The sequence below is a fragment of the Morone saxatilis genome, unplaced genomic scaffold, assembly GCF_004916995.1.
Source record: "Morone saxatilis isolate NCDOM2014 unplaced genomic scaffold, NCSU_SB_2.0 Contig9, whole genome shotgun sequence".
Taxonomy (NCBI): domain Eukaryota; kingdom Metazoa; phylum Chordata; class Actinopteri; family Moronidae; genus Morone; species Morone saxatilis.
Window position 1 is genome coordinate 3,674,864 of NW_023340268.1, and position 18,356 is coordinate 3,693,219.

At 46.1% G+C, this 18,356-nt stretch overlaps 1 protein-coding gene across 3 annotated transcripts in view; it reads left to right on the plus strand.

Annotated features, from left to right (window-relative positions):
• The first annotated feature begins 5,828 nt into the window (after window positions 1-5,828).
• The window catches only part of cica (capicua transcriptional repressor a), a 30,549-nt gene continuing 18,021 nt past the window's right edge, over window positions 5,829-18,356 (plus strand). For 2 of the 3 annotated variants that reach the window (XM_035681645.1, XM_035681647.1), the window contains exons 1-3: window positions 5,829-6,011; window positions 9,843-13,548; window positions 14,286-14,559. In XM_035681645.1, the coding sequence (XP_035537538.1) occupies window positions 10,057-13,548; window positions 14,286-14,559 (3,766 nt within the window). In that variant the 5' untranslated portion in view covers window positions 5,829-6,011; window positions 9,843-10,056. Of the gene's footprint in view, window positions 6,012-8,424; window positions 9,474-9,842; window positions 13,549-14,285; window positions 14,560-18,356 lie in introns of those variants that run through there. The other variant, XM_035681646.1, reaches the window with a different exon arrangement.

The following is an 18,356-nucleotide window of genomic DNA, read 5'->3' on the forward strand; positions in this document are numbered from 1 at the left end:
AGAAAGGTTTTAATAACAGAACTCAGTGAAGGCTGGTTGACCTAGTGTTTGAGCAGTTAGTCAGTCAGTCAGTATGTGTGGAGGATTACACGCTGACAGTTGAGTACCTGCAGCAGCAGCAGGCGTGTGAGTGTATTTCTGGAGGCAGATTGTCCTCACGGCTCAGTGAGCCGGCAGCGCTGCCTCCTCAGTAATAAGGATTCATTATCTGTGGGAGTCACGAGAAGAGAGCGTCCGCTGGCTGCCGCTCATTTATTTCAATAACCACTGATCACAAGCAATGAGCTGACATACAATAGTTCATACATATTTGTCTGTGCAGGTGACAAATATGCATGAATCAAATATGTCAGTACAATGTCTAATAGTTCCAAGCATGATGACAATATCACACAAGTAACAAAGAAAGAGGAACATCCAAGATCACTTGCTTTAAGGTCAGTGGATTTTAGTCAGAGAGGAAACAGCGCCATCTACTGAGGAATACATGTAACAGCTGCAGATACAGTAGAAGTAACCAAAACTGAACCATCATCCAGAATAATTGAAAAGGTGTCACCACTGGAGTCTTTTTTCCACACAAACCTGGCAGAAAAACATCAAACTAATACCTATAAACTCTGTGCTGCTTGTTTTTAGGGAGCGGCTGTGGCTCAGGAGGTAGAGTGGGTTGTCCACTAATCAGAAGATTGGCAGCTCCTCATCGGCGTGTTTTTTTTAAGGGCTAGTTACTTTCTGTTGAGCAACTTGCTCCTACCAAATTTATAGGGAAGTAGTTTGTTACAGGATTTGATTACAGGATTACAGGGTTGTTATTTTAATCAGACTTTACAGGTCAGACTTTATTCATATAGCATCTTTCATACAGGTCAGGTTAGTGCAGTTTTTAATCGAGATGCACCAGTTGGGAAATTCTGGGCCGATACCAGTATTTAAAGTAACAGTTTTGCCGGTAGCCGATACCAGTTGTTTGTTGTGAGATGCAGAGCTGAACAGCCGCTCACTGTCTGTGCTGGTGCATGGAGCACATCGGTGGTTGCGTGCAGTCTGTGCCAGTGCCGGAAAACACCAACCTTTACCCAACACAAACCTGATCACAACAGCTCTTATTAACAGACAGGCCGGTGTCAGTCAACAAGGCAAATATCGGTCGATACCAATGTAATAAACGATACGGTGGCGCATCCCTAATTATGCTGATTTGAAACAGTTTGAATATATAACAAGACTAATGCACACAAAATATAGAAATGATAAAAGTGAGGTAATAAAGCCAATAAAACAGATGAATGAATTTAAATTAAACCTAAATAATATCCTTTAAATGTTCTGATCAGAAGCAGAGCTAAAGAGCTAATGTCAGCTGGGGTCTAGAACATGGCGCCGTCTCCCTGCAGCTGTTTGATGATGTGCAGCAGAATATTGGGCTCCATATTTCAGTCGCGTTGGGAGAGGACAACCGTTAATGTGTACAAAACAACATTGGCAATGTGCTCGTATTAGAGATTAAACAAACTGAAGAAAAGACATTGGGGTCTAATTACTTCATTTGCAAGCAAGTCACAGCAGTAAAGCAATACCCAGCCGTTCTGATGTTTCAGCTGCTTTATCACTGCACAGGAAGTGGGGCGTTGTTGTTTTTTTAAAGGTTACCAATAGTTACAGGTATCTATGATGGAGGAGAGGCGAGCATACAAATGTCGCACGGAAGGCCTCTGTTTCAAACCAAATATATTTTCTAAAAATGTTTGTATGTGTTGTACTGAATCTACATACTGGACATTTACTAAATTAAGGCAACTTTAAAATCTCAGCATCCTTACTAAAATTGCCATATTTCTCAGTTTGTTGGTGACCCTCAATACAACAACCTCGTATCACTGTCAGAAACCAAAAACAAACTTTTCCATTTACACATAAATTTAAGTTTTAAAGTTAATTTGTGTCTTTTGTATCAGTAGTTTTACCTCAAGGTCCATTAAGTAAATTTAGTTTAGTTCTGTACTGTACAATTTTGAGCAGTTTTTTACTAGAGGCCATGATAATGAACTGTAATATGAGCTGTGGTTTCACTTGAGAGTGGTGTTGTGAGTGTTTTAATGTGTGCACATGTGCATAGTAGTATATTCTTTATTTTGAAATTGTAATCCTGCTAATAATCCCCATTTATACTTACTTAAACTGTAACTGTAATCTGATTGTGTCTTTTTTTGTGATAACTGTAATTACAGTTACCTTTTTTCGTACTCTGATTATGTAACTCTTACTCTTGTTACTCCCCAAACATTTGCATTCAGCCACATCAGGTAGCTGAACACAAAAGCAAACTACACTACCTGCTCAGCAGCAAACAGCAGACAGACAGACAAATCAGCGACTAGCTGGTAAACATAGTGGAGTATTTAGCAGCTAAAGAGACAGATAATTCCCTCAGGAGTTGTTAGAGATGAAAGACAGAGCTTAACAGAGGGCGAATAATGGACTTACATTCATCAGGTGGACACAAACACAACTCGAGTTCACCAAATCAACTTAAACGGTGTTAATATGTCAATGTCAGTTATTGCAGGTTTAAGTACACTTTACTGTACTTACGTACTGAAGTGAAAGTTTTACTTGTAACAAAGTATTTTACAGTGTTATTACAACTTTCACTTAACGGTCTAGTGTGTAAGTTTTAGGAGGATCTTCTGGAATAAATGGAAAATAATCTGCATACCTATGTTCTCATTAGTGTATCATCATCCCCTGAAAATAAGATTCGTGTTTTCGTTCCCTTCTGAGCCGTCTACATCCAGAGACACCATGGCTCGCCTTCCGTGGATGCTGGATGGATGGATGTTTCTACAGAGGCCCAGAACGTACAAACCAAACACTGGCTGTAGATAGAGTTGTTGGCGTTTCTTTATCCTACACACTGGTCCGTTAAATCAAGACTCTGAGTATGTCTTCCATCGCTGCTCAGTGGTTCAGGAGCTCTCTGCCGTACTGCTTGATCCTCATCAAGATTGAGTTTGCTCAGTTGCTATGAAACTACAGGTAGTAAAGTAAAGAAAAAGTGAGATTTTGAAGTAATGTTAGTTCCAAGGACCGATATGACACCACTCAGTGCATCCCTGGCATCCCGTACTAACACTAATAATATTATATTTGTATAAAAATAGATTTGGGATGCAGCCTGTTCATCTAACACTAGAAAGATATTTAAATCTTCACAAAATTACTCAGATAATTACACAAGCAGTGGCTATGAGTGACTGCACACTCATCTCAGATTGCATTATTCACAGCAGGTGCAGGCTGTTAAATCTACTGTACATCTACTCAACCTCGAAACGCTGGCCGGGGTGGAGAAGAATAGAGTTGGACTCATCTGGTCCATCTCTCACTCTCGATTTTTTTTCTTTTTTTAAAACACACACACACTTGAATTAGAGAGCGTTAGAGTGTTGGGTCAGGTACGGTGCAGAGTCCCTGGAGCTGTTTAGCAGTTAAGTGGCCGTAATGCATTTAGTGTAAAGTGACTGGGATTGGGGGGGCTTAGCCGCAGCTCTCCGCCTCATTCTTAGAAAGTGCTCAGAGGTGCTAATACCAGTCGGATTTATGGCACTCATTCACAAACAGCTCGACTTCTGCAGCAAAGAGTCGCTCTCAGTCTTCCTCTCTGGCCATTTCTGTCTGCCTGTCCCTGTCGCTCTTCACCGTCGGTCTCACTTCAACCAAACTGTCGCACTTTCATTTCCAGTCTCGTTCTAAAGCTTTTTTCGAGACTTAAATCTCAGGGTCTCTTCCTCTCTCTAGCGTCTCTCGGTGGCGCCTTACGAAACCAGCCACCCCAAGTTGTGTGCTCGCTGCGCTCGCCCTACATTTCTGAATCCACACTCCTCTATGGTGAATGAGGAGTCAGTTAGAGAGAGACAGAGACTGCAGTGCTTCACTATCAGGGGTGTGGGAGATGTCTGGAGATCCCACTCACTCTGCACTTAGATGTGTGTGTGCGTGTTTGTGTCTGCGTGTGTGTTTGTGGTGCATTTTCACACATTTATGAGTCACAGGTTGTACATGTTATAATCCTGACATACATATATACATGTAAATGCTGGGCTTGTGTGTCTGTGTGCGTGTGTGTATGTGTGGGGAGGGGTTGCCTGTGCAAACTAAATACTAAAAATAAACCTGTACTGTACTTCGTTGTGTGCAACAGTACATTTTGTTTGTGTTAGCATGCTCAGAGAGGCTATATAGTCTGCACAATATACACAAAAGTGTGTATACGTGTGTTTGCTTGCACAGGGCTAGGCGCTGTGTGTGTGTGTGTGTGTATGCTCTAGTACACGTACAGCTTATGTAACGCCCAGGCATGTTCTAACTCTACTGCGCCTGCTATATGTGTGTAGGTGCTTGCTTGTATGCGTGCGCCCAGTTGTGTGTAACTGTGGTAAGTGTACTCGCTCGCTTGTGTGTGTGTGTGTGTGTGTGTGTGCCAGGCAGACTGCAATGCCGCAACCAGCCTTCTCTGTATCATCATTGACCAAACTCGCCATCTGTGCCTGTAAGCTATAGAAACAGCACGTCGCACTGCTACACAGCAATCCACACACCATTAGTGTCTTATGAAATCGCAGCGGGATGCCACCGTGTTGCTTGTGTGTGTTTGTGTGTGTGTGTGTTTGCACATGCACCGTATCTGTGTGCACGTGTGTTTGTGTGTGTGTGCTCATGCGTGTTTAACTGTGGGGGTTTTTTTCAGCCTGTTTGCATGCTGTCTGTATTCTTCAGTGTATTACAGCCTGTACCTGCTCTCACACACACGCACGCCTCCCTGCGTACACACAGTGCCGTGTTTGTGTGTGCACAGGGTGGCCCACAGTGTATATGGGTCACTCTCTTAGGAACCATAATCCCACGTTTGGACCAACTTACTCACTGGGGTTTCACTCTTCCTGTTTGGCCAAGCTGATGGCAACAAGCATAATGACCTCACCACAGCACTCGGTCATTGGCCTGCAGACCCCGGGCCTCTCAGCCAATCGCGCGCAGCTCTGGTGACGTACAGCCTCCAGCGGCGGTCCTGATTGGCTGGAGGGGCGGGACTAAGGGGTGCTGTGCTGTTTAGAGCACTTCTGATTAGCTGGGAGAGAGAGAGAGTTTATGAGAGGGATGGAGAGAGAGAAAGCCTAAAAATTTGGGAGTTGGTGTTCTTTGTGGTTCCCCCTGAAACTACACTTAACCTGTGGCTCACATGGATCATAGTGGAGACACAGGGAATACATACAGACACAGAGCAGCACGCAGGAAGTTACCTGTGCTCTTTAAAGCTGCTCTATAAGTGTGTCTTGAAGTTATAATATGTGAGACAGCTTCGGGGACGTGACATATTATTATATATTATATATCTGTATTAAATTTGATAATGTCATGTCAGGGTTTTTTTTTTTTGTCTACTGAAAGACGTCCAACCTGTTTCAAGAGGACAGACAGACTCTCCCCCTGTGTCTACACACGTTTTCATGGTTTGTAGACAAATGAAGAGGGGATGAAAAAAGAAGAAAAGACAGAGAAAGAGAGAAAGATCTCATTGCTGTCCTGCCTGTCTGTCTAACACCCAGACATGCCCACAGAGGCCTCCCATTGGCCGCCGAGGCTTCGCTCTCCCAACAGCTGTTCTGTGTTTTCCCACACTGTGATTGGCTGCGGCGCGCCGTCCATCAAATTTACTTTGACGTGTGGCTCCGCCCCCGCTCCCCTTCCGCGGCATCCTATTGGCTACTGTACCCGTTCGTGCTCCGCTATTGGCCGCACGGCCTGGTTGTCAAGGCTTTGGGGCTTCATTCACCATTTTGCGTCTGTAGTGTAGAATGTACAGGGCAGTAGTTTTTCCTCCTTTTAAGTTGCTTTGCCGGAGAAACATGAACGGCCGCTAATTGGCAGCTGCGGACGACCGGCCACCCTGCCCTATTTTACCCGGCGGACTCAACAGAGAATCACACTGGGGTACTATATTAGCTCTGGTGAGTATAAGCTGCCCACAAATCTTTCTCTCCTGCAGCACTGCAGTGGGGCTTGTTGTGCTTTTTTTTGTGCCGAGCTGCTAACGTTGTTCATGTTTACTGTGGCCATAAACAGTATTAGCAGTGGAGCTGATGAGCATATTTCTCGATATCTGGGTGGCCGACGGAGAGGAGTAGAGGGCGGATTGGGTGTCTTGTGTGGGGGGAAAAAAAGGGAGCGGTGCGGTTAGACATAGTGAGCTCGAAACTTTTCCACTAGAAATAAATTCAACGCCATAACTGCCGTTGGACTTCCTACAACAACTGTTATTTTATTCGTGCGTTGTGTCCAAAAAAACCTCGAGAAACTCCTCGCTTGTCATTCCTCCTCCTCACTCTTACATTGACATATTTTCTTCCTCTTTTTCATGAATCAACGTGGCTGTTTGAATTAATGTGTGTGTGTGTGTGTGTGTGTTTTTGTAGGGGGGCTTGAGGGCCTTCTCCTTGGACTAGTTTGTGTCCACATATTGACACTTTGTCCCCTTTATGTATCACGGCTGCAATAGTGCAAACGACGACGAGGGTCAATACAAAGTTACCCGAGCAGCTTTCGCCGTATTTTCCGACGACTGTCACTTTCGGATGGGCCAAAACAACCCGACTTTTTTAGTCCGCTGTTTGTGTCGTTTGTGTGTAACTGTGGAGTGGATCGACAAAGTTAACGCGTTCATCTGCTCGGGACATTTCACACTGTCATGCAGCACGGGGAATACGGGCCGTATTACAGGGTATTAAGGGTCAGTGTGCCCGTTGAATCAGTCGTTTTTACCGGTGACAGTGAGGAGAGGATTTCCAAGCGGCCTTGTGTGTGTAGTTGAGGCCTGGTCGCTGCACGCCACGGCCTGCTGTGTTGTGGAGTAAAACTGGTAGTAATCGCTGTACTACGAGGGCTTGACACATACACGGTACTATCCAGCTAAACCAGAGGTGACGACATCATCTCCTGTAGTTTGCATTTTGTGCTTCGGGCCTGGTTCTAGATAAAGTTAACAGCTGTTATCTACTCTGGATTATAATAATGTCAATATATGTATGCACCCTGGGCTGTCGTTTATAAAGCACTGTAGTAATCCTGTTATACACTCTTTTTTTTTTTAAAGAGCTGCTCTGCTAATGACTATACTTTAAAACATTATGCAGTTTGGTGTTGGGGTCAGAAATATACTGTGCCAAATGATTTAAAACAGCACCTGAAGGGAAGGATCTGGCCACGCTCACCACTGTGTAGTGGCTTATAATGAATGTATGGCAAGGTTGGCAAGCATTTGTGGAGGGCAGATGCAGTTTTAAAGGTATATGCATTAGGCCTGTATGTTTATATTATATATGTATAATCAAATGAACACACTTTATGCTTTATTTAATAATCAGTCACATTTTGTTTAAGCTGTTATTAGTTAGTTTTAGCCCGGTTGTGTTTGTAAAAGTCCTTAACCTCTGACCTTAACCTGCACAATCGCTTAGCTAAAGTGAAATTTGGCTTCCAGAAAAGCAACAGTTCATGTTTAAGTCACCTCGGGCAGCACGGTGGCTCCGTGGTTAGCGCCGTCTCCTCACAGCAAGAGGGTAGCACAGCAAATGCCCGGCTCGGGCCTCTCTGTGTGGAGTTTGCATGTTCTCCCTGTGTCTGGGTGGGTTTTCTCCGGGTGGTCCGGTTTCCCCCACCATCATGTTAATTCTCCAGTCAGTGCCCATGACCAGAGGCAGTGGCTCAGATCTGGATTTGGTTCCCAGGCGCTGTACAGTGGCTGCCCACTGCTCCTAATACTTAAGATGGGTTAAATGCAGGGGAATAGTTTGACTATACGTGGTTCCCATGACTTGCATCAGCTCACTGCCGCCTACAGCCATGTCTGCTATGTATTCATGTCAACATTGTTCTTCAAATAATATATTATTGAACTTGTGTATTCCTGAGACACAGTCCTACTATAGCTCCCATATGGGCTTCCTTGCTCCGTATTTCACGGTGGGGAGTGTGAGTTGCGTCAGTTTTTCTTTAAGCTGTTATCATTAGGGCCATGACTCTGACACCAGCTGTTGTACACAGTACACTACTGAGTAAACACACGTAGCATACCTCTATCGTGACCAAGTAAGGCCGACTGCCAAATTATTTTATGGTGGCTGCTGTACGGCTGTCTGTCCTAAATAGGGATTTACATAGAGCACAGTGATGGCTGTGAGCTCTCTGTGTGCACTATCAACTATCATCACATAGATGTTTGCTGTGTGTGTGGCCTTGAGACAGGCGGCACTCATCTCTGAAAATGGATTTCTCTCTAGCCGATATGATGTGGCAGATATTAAAAGGACCTGAATGAATGCGAGCCTTCACAGACAAACAGGAAGGCAGCAAAAGGGAAAGGAGACAGGCAGACAGAAAGAAAGAGACTAGTGGGAGGATGGATGTAGAAACAGGGACAGACAGACATGTAAGTTAACAAACAGTCACTGACAAGTAGATATGCCTAGTGGTGGATGATAGACATCAATCCAGAACATCTTGACAGTGAATATCACAGTTGGAGTGGGGAATTTCAAAAAGATGACAGAGCATATAGGGGGTGTTTTGATTCTGCTTCTTATATACTTGTTGTTAACAGACTTGACTCTTGTATTGGAAGAAATGAGGCAGAGTACACAACAGCTAGGACCCGAGGCAAGTCCCGCGCGTATCAGCCACACAGCAAACAAACCAGTTAAATGACAACACTCCCCTGTTCAACAAGTCAGCAAAATCAATCTGTTTTACTTTCTAAACGGAGGCCGAACTGTGAATGAGTCCGGTGTGGAATAGGAGATATTCTGAATGACTCTGGCATGGTTAGGAGCGTTACTGAATGACTCTGGTGTGGAATAACAATTATTCGGAACAACTCTGCTCTTCTGGATGACTGCAGCACAAAATGAGGATAGGGACTTAAGTGGAAGGAGAGTAAAGAAAGAGAGAGATGAGAGGTAGAAATCGATAATAGAGAGAGAACAGAGAATGCAGGCAAGGGATAAGAATGAAAGTGTAATAGTAGCAAAAAGAGAGAGAGAGAGAGAGAGGAATAAAGTAACGGGAAGTTAGGTAATGGTCTTCCACAGGAAATGGAGTTTGTAGGGGCGGATTGACTCTGCTTTGAAATACATAGATAAAGGTCGCCACAAAGAGAGAGGGAGCGAGAGAGAGAAAGGGAGGGTTTCAGTATGCAAGCGAAGAAGGAATTCCCCCGCCTCTACTGCCCCGGCCAAGAAGTAGTGCGTGTGTGAGAGTGTGTGTGAGAGGAGTGCATGCAGAAAGGCTTGTCTGGGCAAATTGCAAAGCGCTTCTCACTATTTCCATACTCTGTTGTAAGTCAAAATTGTGTTTACCCTACAATATCGCCTCCTGTTTTCAATATGTACCTGGTATGGATGCAGGCCTTGTGTAATGTGAGTAGAACCTGTTATGTAATGAATTAATGTGTAATGAATTTGTAGATGAGTCATATTTATTACTACTCTAGTACGATGGTGCATCATTTAACAGGGAATATATTTCTTAAAATTAATCTTTAACTGTTCATTACTCTTATTTTCTATTATGGCTGTGATCAGAAGTCCCACTTTGTTGTGCTTTTATTTTGAATTACTTTGATTTCACTCCAGTGTTTTCATGGATGTTTGATTTTGATTCAATCAGTCAGTTTTCCTCTCAAAGCCATGCAGTTAGTAGCTATCTCGCGTAGTGAATAGGCTTTGTGCATGTCTGAATGTGTTTGCCACATGAGTAACCCACACTCCCTGTTCCCTTTCTTTCAGAGTCTCTGGAATAAGGTGGGCAAGTGCTGAAGTCGCGCAACGAAGACAAGACAGGATGAGAGAGAGAGGCCCCGGCAGAAGAGGAAAATAGAGAGAATAGAAAGGAGGGGGAAGAAGAAAAAGTGAGGCGGAGCAAGAGAGGAACGCCAAAGAGAATCTCTGGGATAAATAAATAAAAAGATTTGTTTGGAGAAAAGGCAAGCTAGATGAAAAGATGAAGCCGATAAAAAAGCAGGGCCGGCGCTCTCCTCCCTCCACCCGGGCCAAAGGGGGGAAGCGTCGTGGAGCAGGGGATGCCCCTGAAGGAGGGGAGAAGAGAGACTCAGATGAGAACAGGGACAGAAGCAGATCCCCACAAAACCGTACACCATCCTCTTCCTTTTCGTCTAACTCACACTCAGAGTCCTCCCAGGCAGACCCAATCCGAGCACAGGACACTTCAGAGGGTGATGGGTTGTCAGAGACGACAGTATCACTCGTGATGGATTCTGGGAAATTGTTGACATCCTCAGATGATAGATCAGGGAGGTCAGCTGTGAGCGGCAGCAGCCACAGTGACAGTGGTGGTAGCAGTTGTAGTAACAGTAGTACACCAAGCGCAAACAACAGCCCAAACCCCGCCTCCAGCCGAAAAACGGCCACCTTCAAGGCCCGCGTTCCCAAGAAGAAGTACACCTCTGAACACTGCTCGTCTACAAGTGGTAACCACAGCAACCCTTCCTCCAGCACGCCCCCTCCTCTTCCTCTCAGTAGTGGGGTCATCAACCACGGGTCAACGGATTCAGGAAGTGACATCGGTGTCTCGCACCCTGATGGCGAGAGTCAGAGTAGGAGCCTGATGGACGACTTCCACAGCAGGAGCACTGGCAGGGAAGGGCATCAGGATGGCTCCCCAGGACCCCCTACCCTGTCACTGGGAGGGGAGAGGGAAAGGCCTGGAAGAGTTGAAGGGATGAGAGACGCAGAGCGAGTGTCGCCAAGCCCCCTGCCCCGCTGCTCTTCAACAGACACCGCCAGCGAGCACTCAGCTGACCTGGAGGTAGTTAGCGACACACACAACCTCACACAGATGTCTACACATGCACCATCCAGTCTCCCTGATGCACTGTCTGACGCCCTGGCAAAAGGGCTGAAGAATCAGCGTGTCCTAGCCCGCCAGCTCAGGAGAAGAAGTGAGGAGGAGGGAGGAGGCGAAAGGAGGGATGAAGGGTGTTCAGACTTGGTGTTCCGGGCTGGGGTGGTCCGTAAGGTCAGTGGCGAATTTGGCAGCCTGGAGGTGCAACTGAATGGGGAGAAGACGCTGTGGCGTTATCCATATCGACATGACAGCCCCCCAGGAGTGGTGGACATTATCCTAGATGCCCCACCTCCTGGTGTCCATCCAATACCTATTGGCACCCGTGTCTGTGTACCATTTGGCAATGAGGAGGGTAGCGAGGGCCAGTGGCAGTGGTACCGAGAAGGTGTAGTGACCCAGGTGGACACACACCCCGCAGTGGCCAACCGCTACCGTGTCCTGCTGTCTGAGGAAAGATCTCACTCTGTGGACGAGGAAGAGGATGGCAGAGTGGCAGCTGGTGCTACCCAAGCAGTGTGGGTCTCCCGACAAACACTCCGGCTTCTGGTACCACCTTGGGACCTGGATCTGCCATCAGGAGGAGGACGAGATGGAGAAGAGGTGGTCAGAGACAAAGACAGGGAGCGGGAAGACAGGGAGGAGATAGACGTGGAGCAGGAGGTGTGTCGTTTGAGCCGGGGGATGACACCTGGCGTGGGGTCGGTGTTGGGGAGAGGAATGCCCTACCCAGGCATGGTCCCTGTTTCCTCCACATCGGGCCACAACATTACCTCCCCAGTAACCCCAGTATCAGTCCTCAGCCTCGCTCCTGGCCGAGAATGGGAAATCGAGAAAGACTTGGAGAGGGAGAGGGACCTCCAGAGAAAACAGGATAGAGAGAGGGAAAGAGAGCGAGAAAGGGAGAACACTGCAAAGCAGCAGCAGCATCAACAGCAGCAACTCCACCCATACATGCCACTCACCCCCGAAGAAGACATGGAGGTTTCCCACTTTAACATGGTCCCAATGGGGGCAATCATACCTGGGGCTAAACCAATGGTAGGTCCCCAGCATCGCCACATTGTCTCTAAGCCCCCGTCTGGCTACCTCAATCCCCACCTGTCGGTGGTTCGGGGCATCGGGATCCCCCCTGCACACCTGGCCTTGAATCCCCACCCCCCTCCTTCACCTGTCCTGTTAGGCCTTGACCCAGCCGCTGGAGCTGGTGCTGTCATTACCACCCCCCAGCTCCCTCCACTCCCTCCCATCTCCTCTTCCACCGCATCCTCCTCCAGAGTAGAGAAGGCCTCAGGAGGAGGTTCTTCCAGTGGAGGAGCAGGTGGTGGCGGTGGATCTGGATCAGGTTCAACTTCCTCCTCCTCCTCACGTTCCCGCACCCCACTGACAGCTGCCCAGCAAAAGTACAAGAAGGGGGATGTGGTGTGCACGCCCACAGGCATCCGTAAGAAGTTCAATGGGAAGCAGTGGAGGAGGCTGTGCTCCCGAGAGGGCTGCTCTAAAGAGTCACAGCGCCGAGGATACTGCTCCAGGCACCTCTCAATGAGGACCAAGGAGATGGAAGCCAGTGGAGGCAGCCGGGAACGGGGTGGAGCCAGCAGCACAGGGACCCTGACGCCATCTGACCTCCGACTGAGCGGTGGGAGAGCCAGCTCAGACTTTGACTGGGATGAGACGTCACGGGAAAGCAGTGAAGCCAGCAGTCGTGGGGGAGACTCCCGCCCCCGTTTGGTCCTCCCCTCTCTGCTCCCCCAGGACCTCTCTCGTTTCGATTTTGATGAGTGTGAGGCAGCAACCATGCTGGTCTCCTTGGGGGGCTCCCGCTCAGGCACGCCCTCATATTCCCCTATCTCCAACCAGTCACCCTTCTCCCCTACCCCATCACCCTCACCCTCTCCGCTCTTCGGGTTTCGCCCTGCCAACTTTAGCCCCATCACTGCTCCCGCCTCACTTACTCCACGCCGCCATCGCCAGCTTAGCGGCACTAAGATGGGCACACCAGGTGCTGAACGAGAACGCCACCTGTCGGGGATTGTGCCCACTTTTCAGACCAACCTAACTTTCACAGTCCCCATGAGCCCCAGCAAGAGGAAGCTCGACACCCACCCACCTCCTCCACTGCCCACAGTCCAGGACTACCAGACCAAACCTGAGCAACAGCAGCTGGTGGGCATGGGGGGAGGGGTGGTAGGAGACTCAATCCTGGGCCACAACCCTGCTGCCTTTAGAGTCCTCTCCCCCCAGAGTCAGGCCACAACCCCCTCCTCACTTTCCTTCCCCCGGCCCCGTAGTGCCACCAGCAGGCCGCCATCCTCTGCAGCCTCCACGCCTCCACCCATGCTGGTCTCTCCCACTCCCCCGTCCCCGCTGCCCCAGGAACCCTCCCCACGCCGTATTGTGCCCCTCCGCGATTCCCCAGTCATTGTCCGCAACCCAGATGTCCCCCTGGCCAAGTTCTCTGATGGCCCATTAGGGAGGAGAGAGAGAAGCAGGTCCAGAGAGCACAGCCAGCCCCAACACACAGGTCCCCCAGGCCTGCAGGTCCCCGTCCCCATCAACGGGGCCACCACCAACGGTGCGGTTCTCCTGCGCAACCCCACATCCACACTTGTCCTGGTCACCTCCAGCTCGGTAAGAAAGTCTCTGGTATTGTTTTTGTGCTATATGATGTTGTACAGTATAGAGATGGGCCATAATACCTCATCACAATGCAATTTTACATTTCACTAGCAATATTGCATCATAGCTACGTTGATATAGTAATGGTACAGCAAATCGATCTTTATTAGATTGAGGTATATGGTCATATCACCCAGTCTTAGTACAGATGTATTAATGGGTATTTTTTCAAAAGTTTTAAATTTGCGTAATCCTTACGGGCAATTGTACACTGTCATAATACATCTATTAAAAGCGGTTGTGTTGTCAGACTCTTGTAATAACAATCTGAGCCAGTCAGTGGCAAAAACAATGGAGGTACTTTTAAGGTTTTAAGGTGCCCATATGGATTCTGTTGTAGCCCATTTTGCTTCCGTCTGCAGCTCTCTCACTCAATCCTGAACCAAATTCAAAACTTGTTGACCCCATTAGTCACTTTGACACATAAGGAAAATACTAAAGTTACACATGAAGTGGGTGACTTTCATGAGCCTTGTGCTATTAACATCCATTAGTATTGTATATTGACATATTTAGTATTGCTTATAATTCTAATTTTTTGTTGGTATAGGCTGTTCTTGCAAAAGTGGCCATCTACGCTGATACTGAATGCTTTTATATTGAGTGAGAAACTCCACCTTGAAAGTTTTTGAATTGCTATGAGTGCTGCAAATAATAAATAAAAATATATTTTTGACATCTCCTCCCAGTCCCTGACTCCAGCCACAGTGGGCCAAACCCTGTCCAGCCCCTCCACCCCTGGGTCAATGCCCACTTCATCGGGCTCAGTCCTGTCCTCCTCTGGTTCTGGAGGCAGGGAGAGGGAGAGAAAACCTGAGGGACACCAGGATGCCTCTGGAGGGGCGCTGCCACAGCCAGTAGCCTGTCACCCGACGCCAACTGCCCTGCTGCCGCTCATACTGCCAGCTGAGTCGCCTCACCCTGCTCCACGCAAGCAAATCATCATGGGACGCCCAGGGACTGGTAAGGAAGGACGGGGAGAGGGAATGAGAGATCATCAGGGCACTGTGGCGCATCAAATACAAAGTCTGCTGAGGGTCATTGCTATACTGTAAAGCAGGAAGGGATGTACAGGCCAAAGCTTACGTACTCTAGCCTAGTACTTCTCACTTTCATTATCTCTCTAGGGTTACAGGAGTGTCCTCAGAGTGCTATGGTTATGACTCACGTACACTATTGTTTGCCTGCACTGTAAGAAAGCAACAATATTCAAAGGAGGGGTTTTTTTGGCCCCCATGACTTGGCTTTTTGGGGATTTTGACCTTTATAAGGAGCGTTTTTATTGAGCTATTAATTACATTTAGTAGGCATGTATGTGTCAAATAATGCTATACAAATTATAATATACCATGATAGACAAAGTAAGAATATGAGAATGGCTCTGCTGCTTTGGTCTGCATACTTTCTCTGTGGCGCCCATAAAATCAGCCACAGTGGATAGAAGGAGAAGGAATTACATTAGTGCATATTATCCTGAATATAAAAAAGAAAAGCCAGATGTAAATAAATTATAGATGTAGTTGGTGACATTTTAGAAAATTCATTTTTGACCCAAGCTTTAGTGAATTTCAGGTCCTGTATGTAGGGTTTGGTGTTCTAGAAAGTGTCATACATATTGTTGGTTGCTTATCATTTTTTCCTTAAATCATACCATCACCTAACTCTCTAAAGTACAAGGTGTACTGTAAATGTCAGAAGGAGCACACTGTTGTTTTAGGGAGAATGAAAGGGGGTGATGTTACCCTGATCAGCAATTTGGTGTACCCGCTTTATATTCGGGGGAAAAGTCTGTTTTGTCAGCTATGTGTGCACACTGTTGGATATAAGAAAATTGGCCGCTGAGAAATAGAGGTGTTTGGGTTAATCATATACTGTATGCTTGTTTCCATGCCAACCTTGCGATATTACAGCCAAAACTCAGAAATGTTACTTTGAATATATGAATAAGGAAGATGCTTTCCATTTGAAATGCATGATTTCTCATTTGTGTAATTTAAACACAACCCTTTCTAAATCTGAAAACTGAAAGTATTAAATGCACAGATATATAGACTCTCCTCAAATATTGGCAATCTATAGGTTGCTCAGTTTCACACTAACAAAATGCAGTACATACAAGTCATACACATTCAGGAAACTGCATGGTTTCAGCTACAGAACAGTTGTTTTAAAACCATTACTAGTGTCAGAAGTAGCAGTGTTATATTATGAGAATTTGTGAATTCTAAATTTCTATTTTGAGTATTTCATAACCCCTTTCTGATTAAATGATCATTTATTGACTTGGTTCAAGTGTTAAAGATGACTTGAGAGTGAAACCTGTTTCTTCTGAGGCGTGAAGATCAGAAAAGAAAAATCAGTCACTCAGGCAGAATCCCAGACCTGCTGCTCATTGTGTGTAATTTGTGAGTCAGTGTGTGTAGTGCCAGAGTTATCGAGTGTACTTGTGTGTGAGAGTGCGCGTGTGCAGGGGGTGTCACTCTTTTTATATTTACACATGTGTGTGTGTGTGTGTGTGTGAGAGAGAGAGATAAGGGGTGTTTTACAGAAACTTTAAAAGGATATTGACATGTCTAGACATGCAAGACTGAGAGCGGGAGTGCAGAGAGCAACAAGGACATTCACACCTCCTCCTCCACCCCACACACTCATACACACACACACACACACTCTCACACACACACACACGCACATAGACACTCCCTCTTCTCGGTGTTCCAGACAATCAACAACCTCAGACAGGGCATCAAGGGCAGGTCCAGCGTGATGTGAATGTGTTTCATCACTCTCAGCAGAAAAAGGAGTAATTGTATTGCTGGCGTGTTGTCATGGATACACTGTTTCCACCGGTAGAATTAGCGCAGTAAAGCGTTGAGGCCTGAGCTGATTACCAGAGCACGCTTTTATTTCTCTCTCCCTCTCACAACCCTCGCACTGCTGCTAACAGCCACCTGCCTCTGTAGCGTAACGTTTCCTCCGCCATACATTTTTAAAAACACCTAGAGCCACAGTGGGCTCAGAAACAAACACAGGCAGAAGGCAGTGGAGGCCCCCACGGCTGAGATCTCGCCTATATATAGCCCGGCTCAAGTGCAGCTGCATTAGCATCACAAGTTTCATTACTGTTCTCTTTGAGTACATCTGCAGCCTTCAGTGGAGAAGAAGAGATTAGAGCTCAGATGTAGCTGAGGTTCCATCTTGTTGCACAGCTCGGGAACTGTATTAATTCTTTTGTGCCCACAGTGCTAGTAATGTGCAGTCATAGGAAAGGTGGATATCTAGAGTTGAGTAGCATAATGTCCCCACCTTAAAAGATAGCTGTTCACCCCGTCAGGTGCATTTCTTTATCACTGCTGCCTCTTGCTAGTCATCACTATCAGCGGTTCACAAAACCAGCAGAGGCAGATGGATATCTGAGCAGTGTTTCTTTCTCTGATATTTTTCACAACTCACCACTTAGTGCTTCCCTGGAATATTCATGCCTCGCTTCTTCAGGGTGTCAGCAGGTCCATTAAAAGTTTGAAGTATCTCAAGCAGATTTCTTTAGCACCTTAAAGGATGAGGCTGGTGTTATTCTGTATTTTTCTCACAGATCTCATGAAAAGCCCAAAACCAACAATGTGTTAGTCTGTCTCTCCCTCCGACTTCCCCAGTCTGCAGCACTCATCCTCACACCCAGTTGTTCCTCCTGAAGTACATTTTTAAAAACCTTGCCAACAATATTCGGTTTTATCTTTTAAAAAAAAGTTTGGTAATTTACTGTAAGAGCTGGGCGCTGTAGGTTTTAGCAAACAGAAGTTAATTGTGCATTTGTTGGGGACTATTTTCAGCGGTGGGTTAATACACATTTGGTGTTCTTGTGGGTAATTACAGGAGTAGGATGGTGCATGTCGGATTAATTTAAATTAAATTATATTGCCCATTGCAAGTGACTAAAATGCCACCCAACAATGGAGTAATACGATATATCAGGCGTTTGGCTAAGACAGACAATACTTGTTAGTGACCAGTTTATTGTTAATTCTAGTCTTTTCATGGGAATTGTTGAGAGTGAGACAAATATTGAATGTCAGTTTTGTTCTTCACCTACTAGTATTTTGTTGATTTTTGTTTTAACCCTTACACCGTGATATTTGGTTGAGTCAGAGTAGGAAAGTAAGGCAGATCAACTAGTGTTATGTGTAGATTTACCACAACTGTGGGTGGAAACAATGAAGAATGTTGATTGCGAACTTCCACTGGGTGACATTGTGACTCATGTATCTTCAATGTTACAATAATACCCGACAGGGTTAACACAGCATTGACCGTATAAACATTTCCTGTTGCCCTCGTCATTCAAATTAGTCATTTGCTACGTTCAGTTGGAAACTATTTGTTTCTGCCAGCACCATGTCTTTATTTTCTGTTATTAATTGAATCTTAAATCCAATTCAAGATTGCATTAAAATGTATTTTAGGGTGCCCGGTTAGCTCACTTGGTAGAGCTGGCAACCATGGACCGAGTCCTGCAGCGGCCCAGGGTTCAAATCCGACCTGTGGCCCTTTGCTGCGTGTCATCCCCACTCTCTACCCACCTTTCCTATCTATCTCCAGCTGTCACTGTCCATTACAGGCAATAAAAGGCCAAAAAAGGTGGCAGACCCTACTGATAGCTGGGTAAGTTTAATAAGAATGGAGATAATCATTTAAACAAAGACTGTTAAATCGTTTTAAAAATGTAAACTCCCAAATATTATTATTATTATCGACCTTAAAAA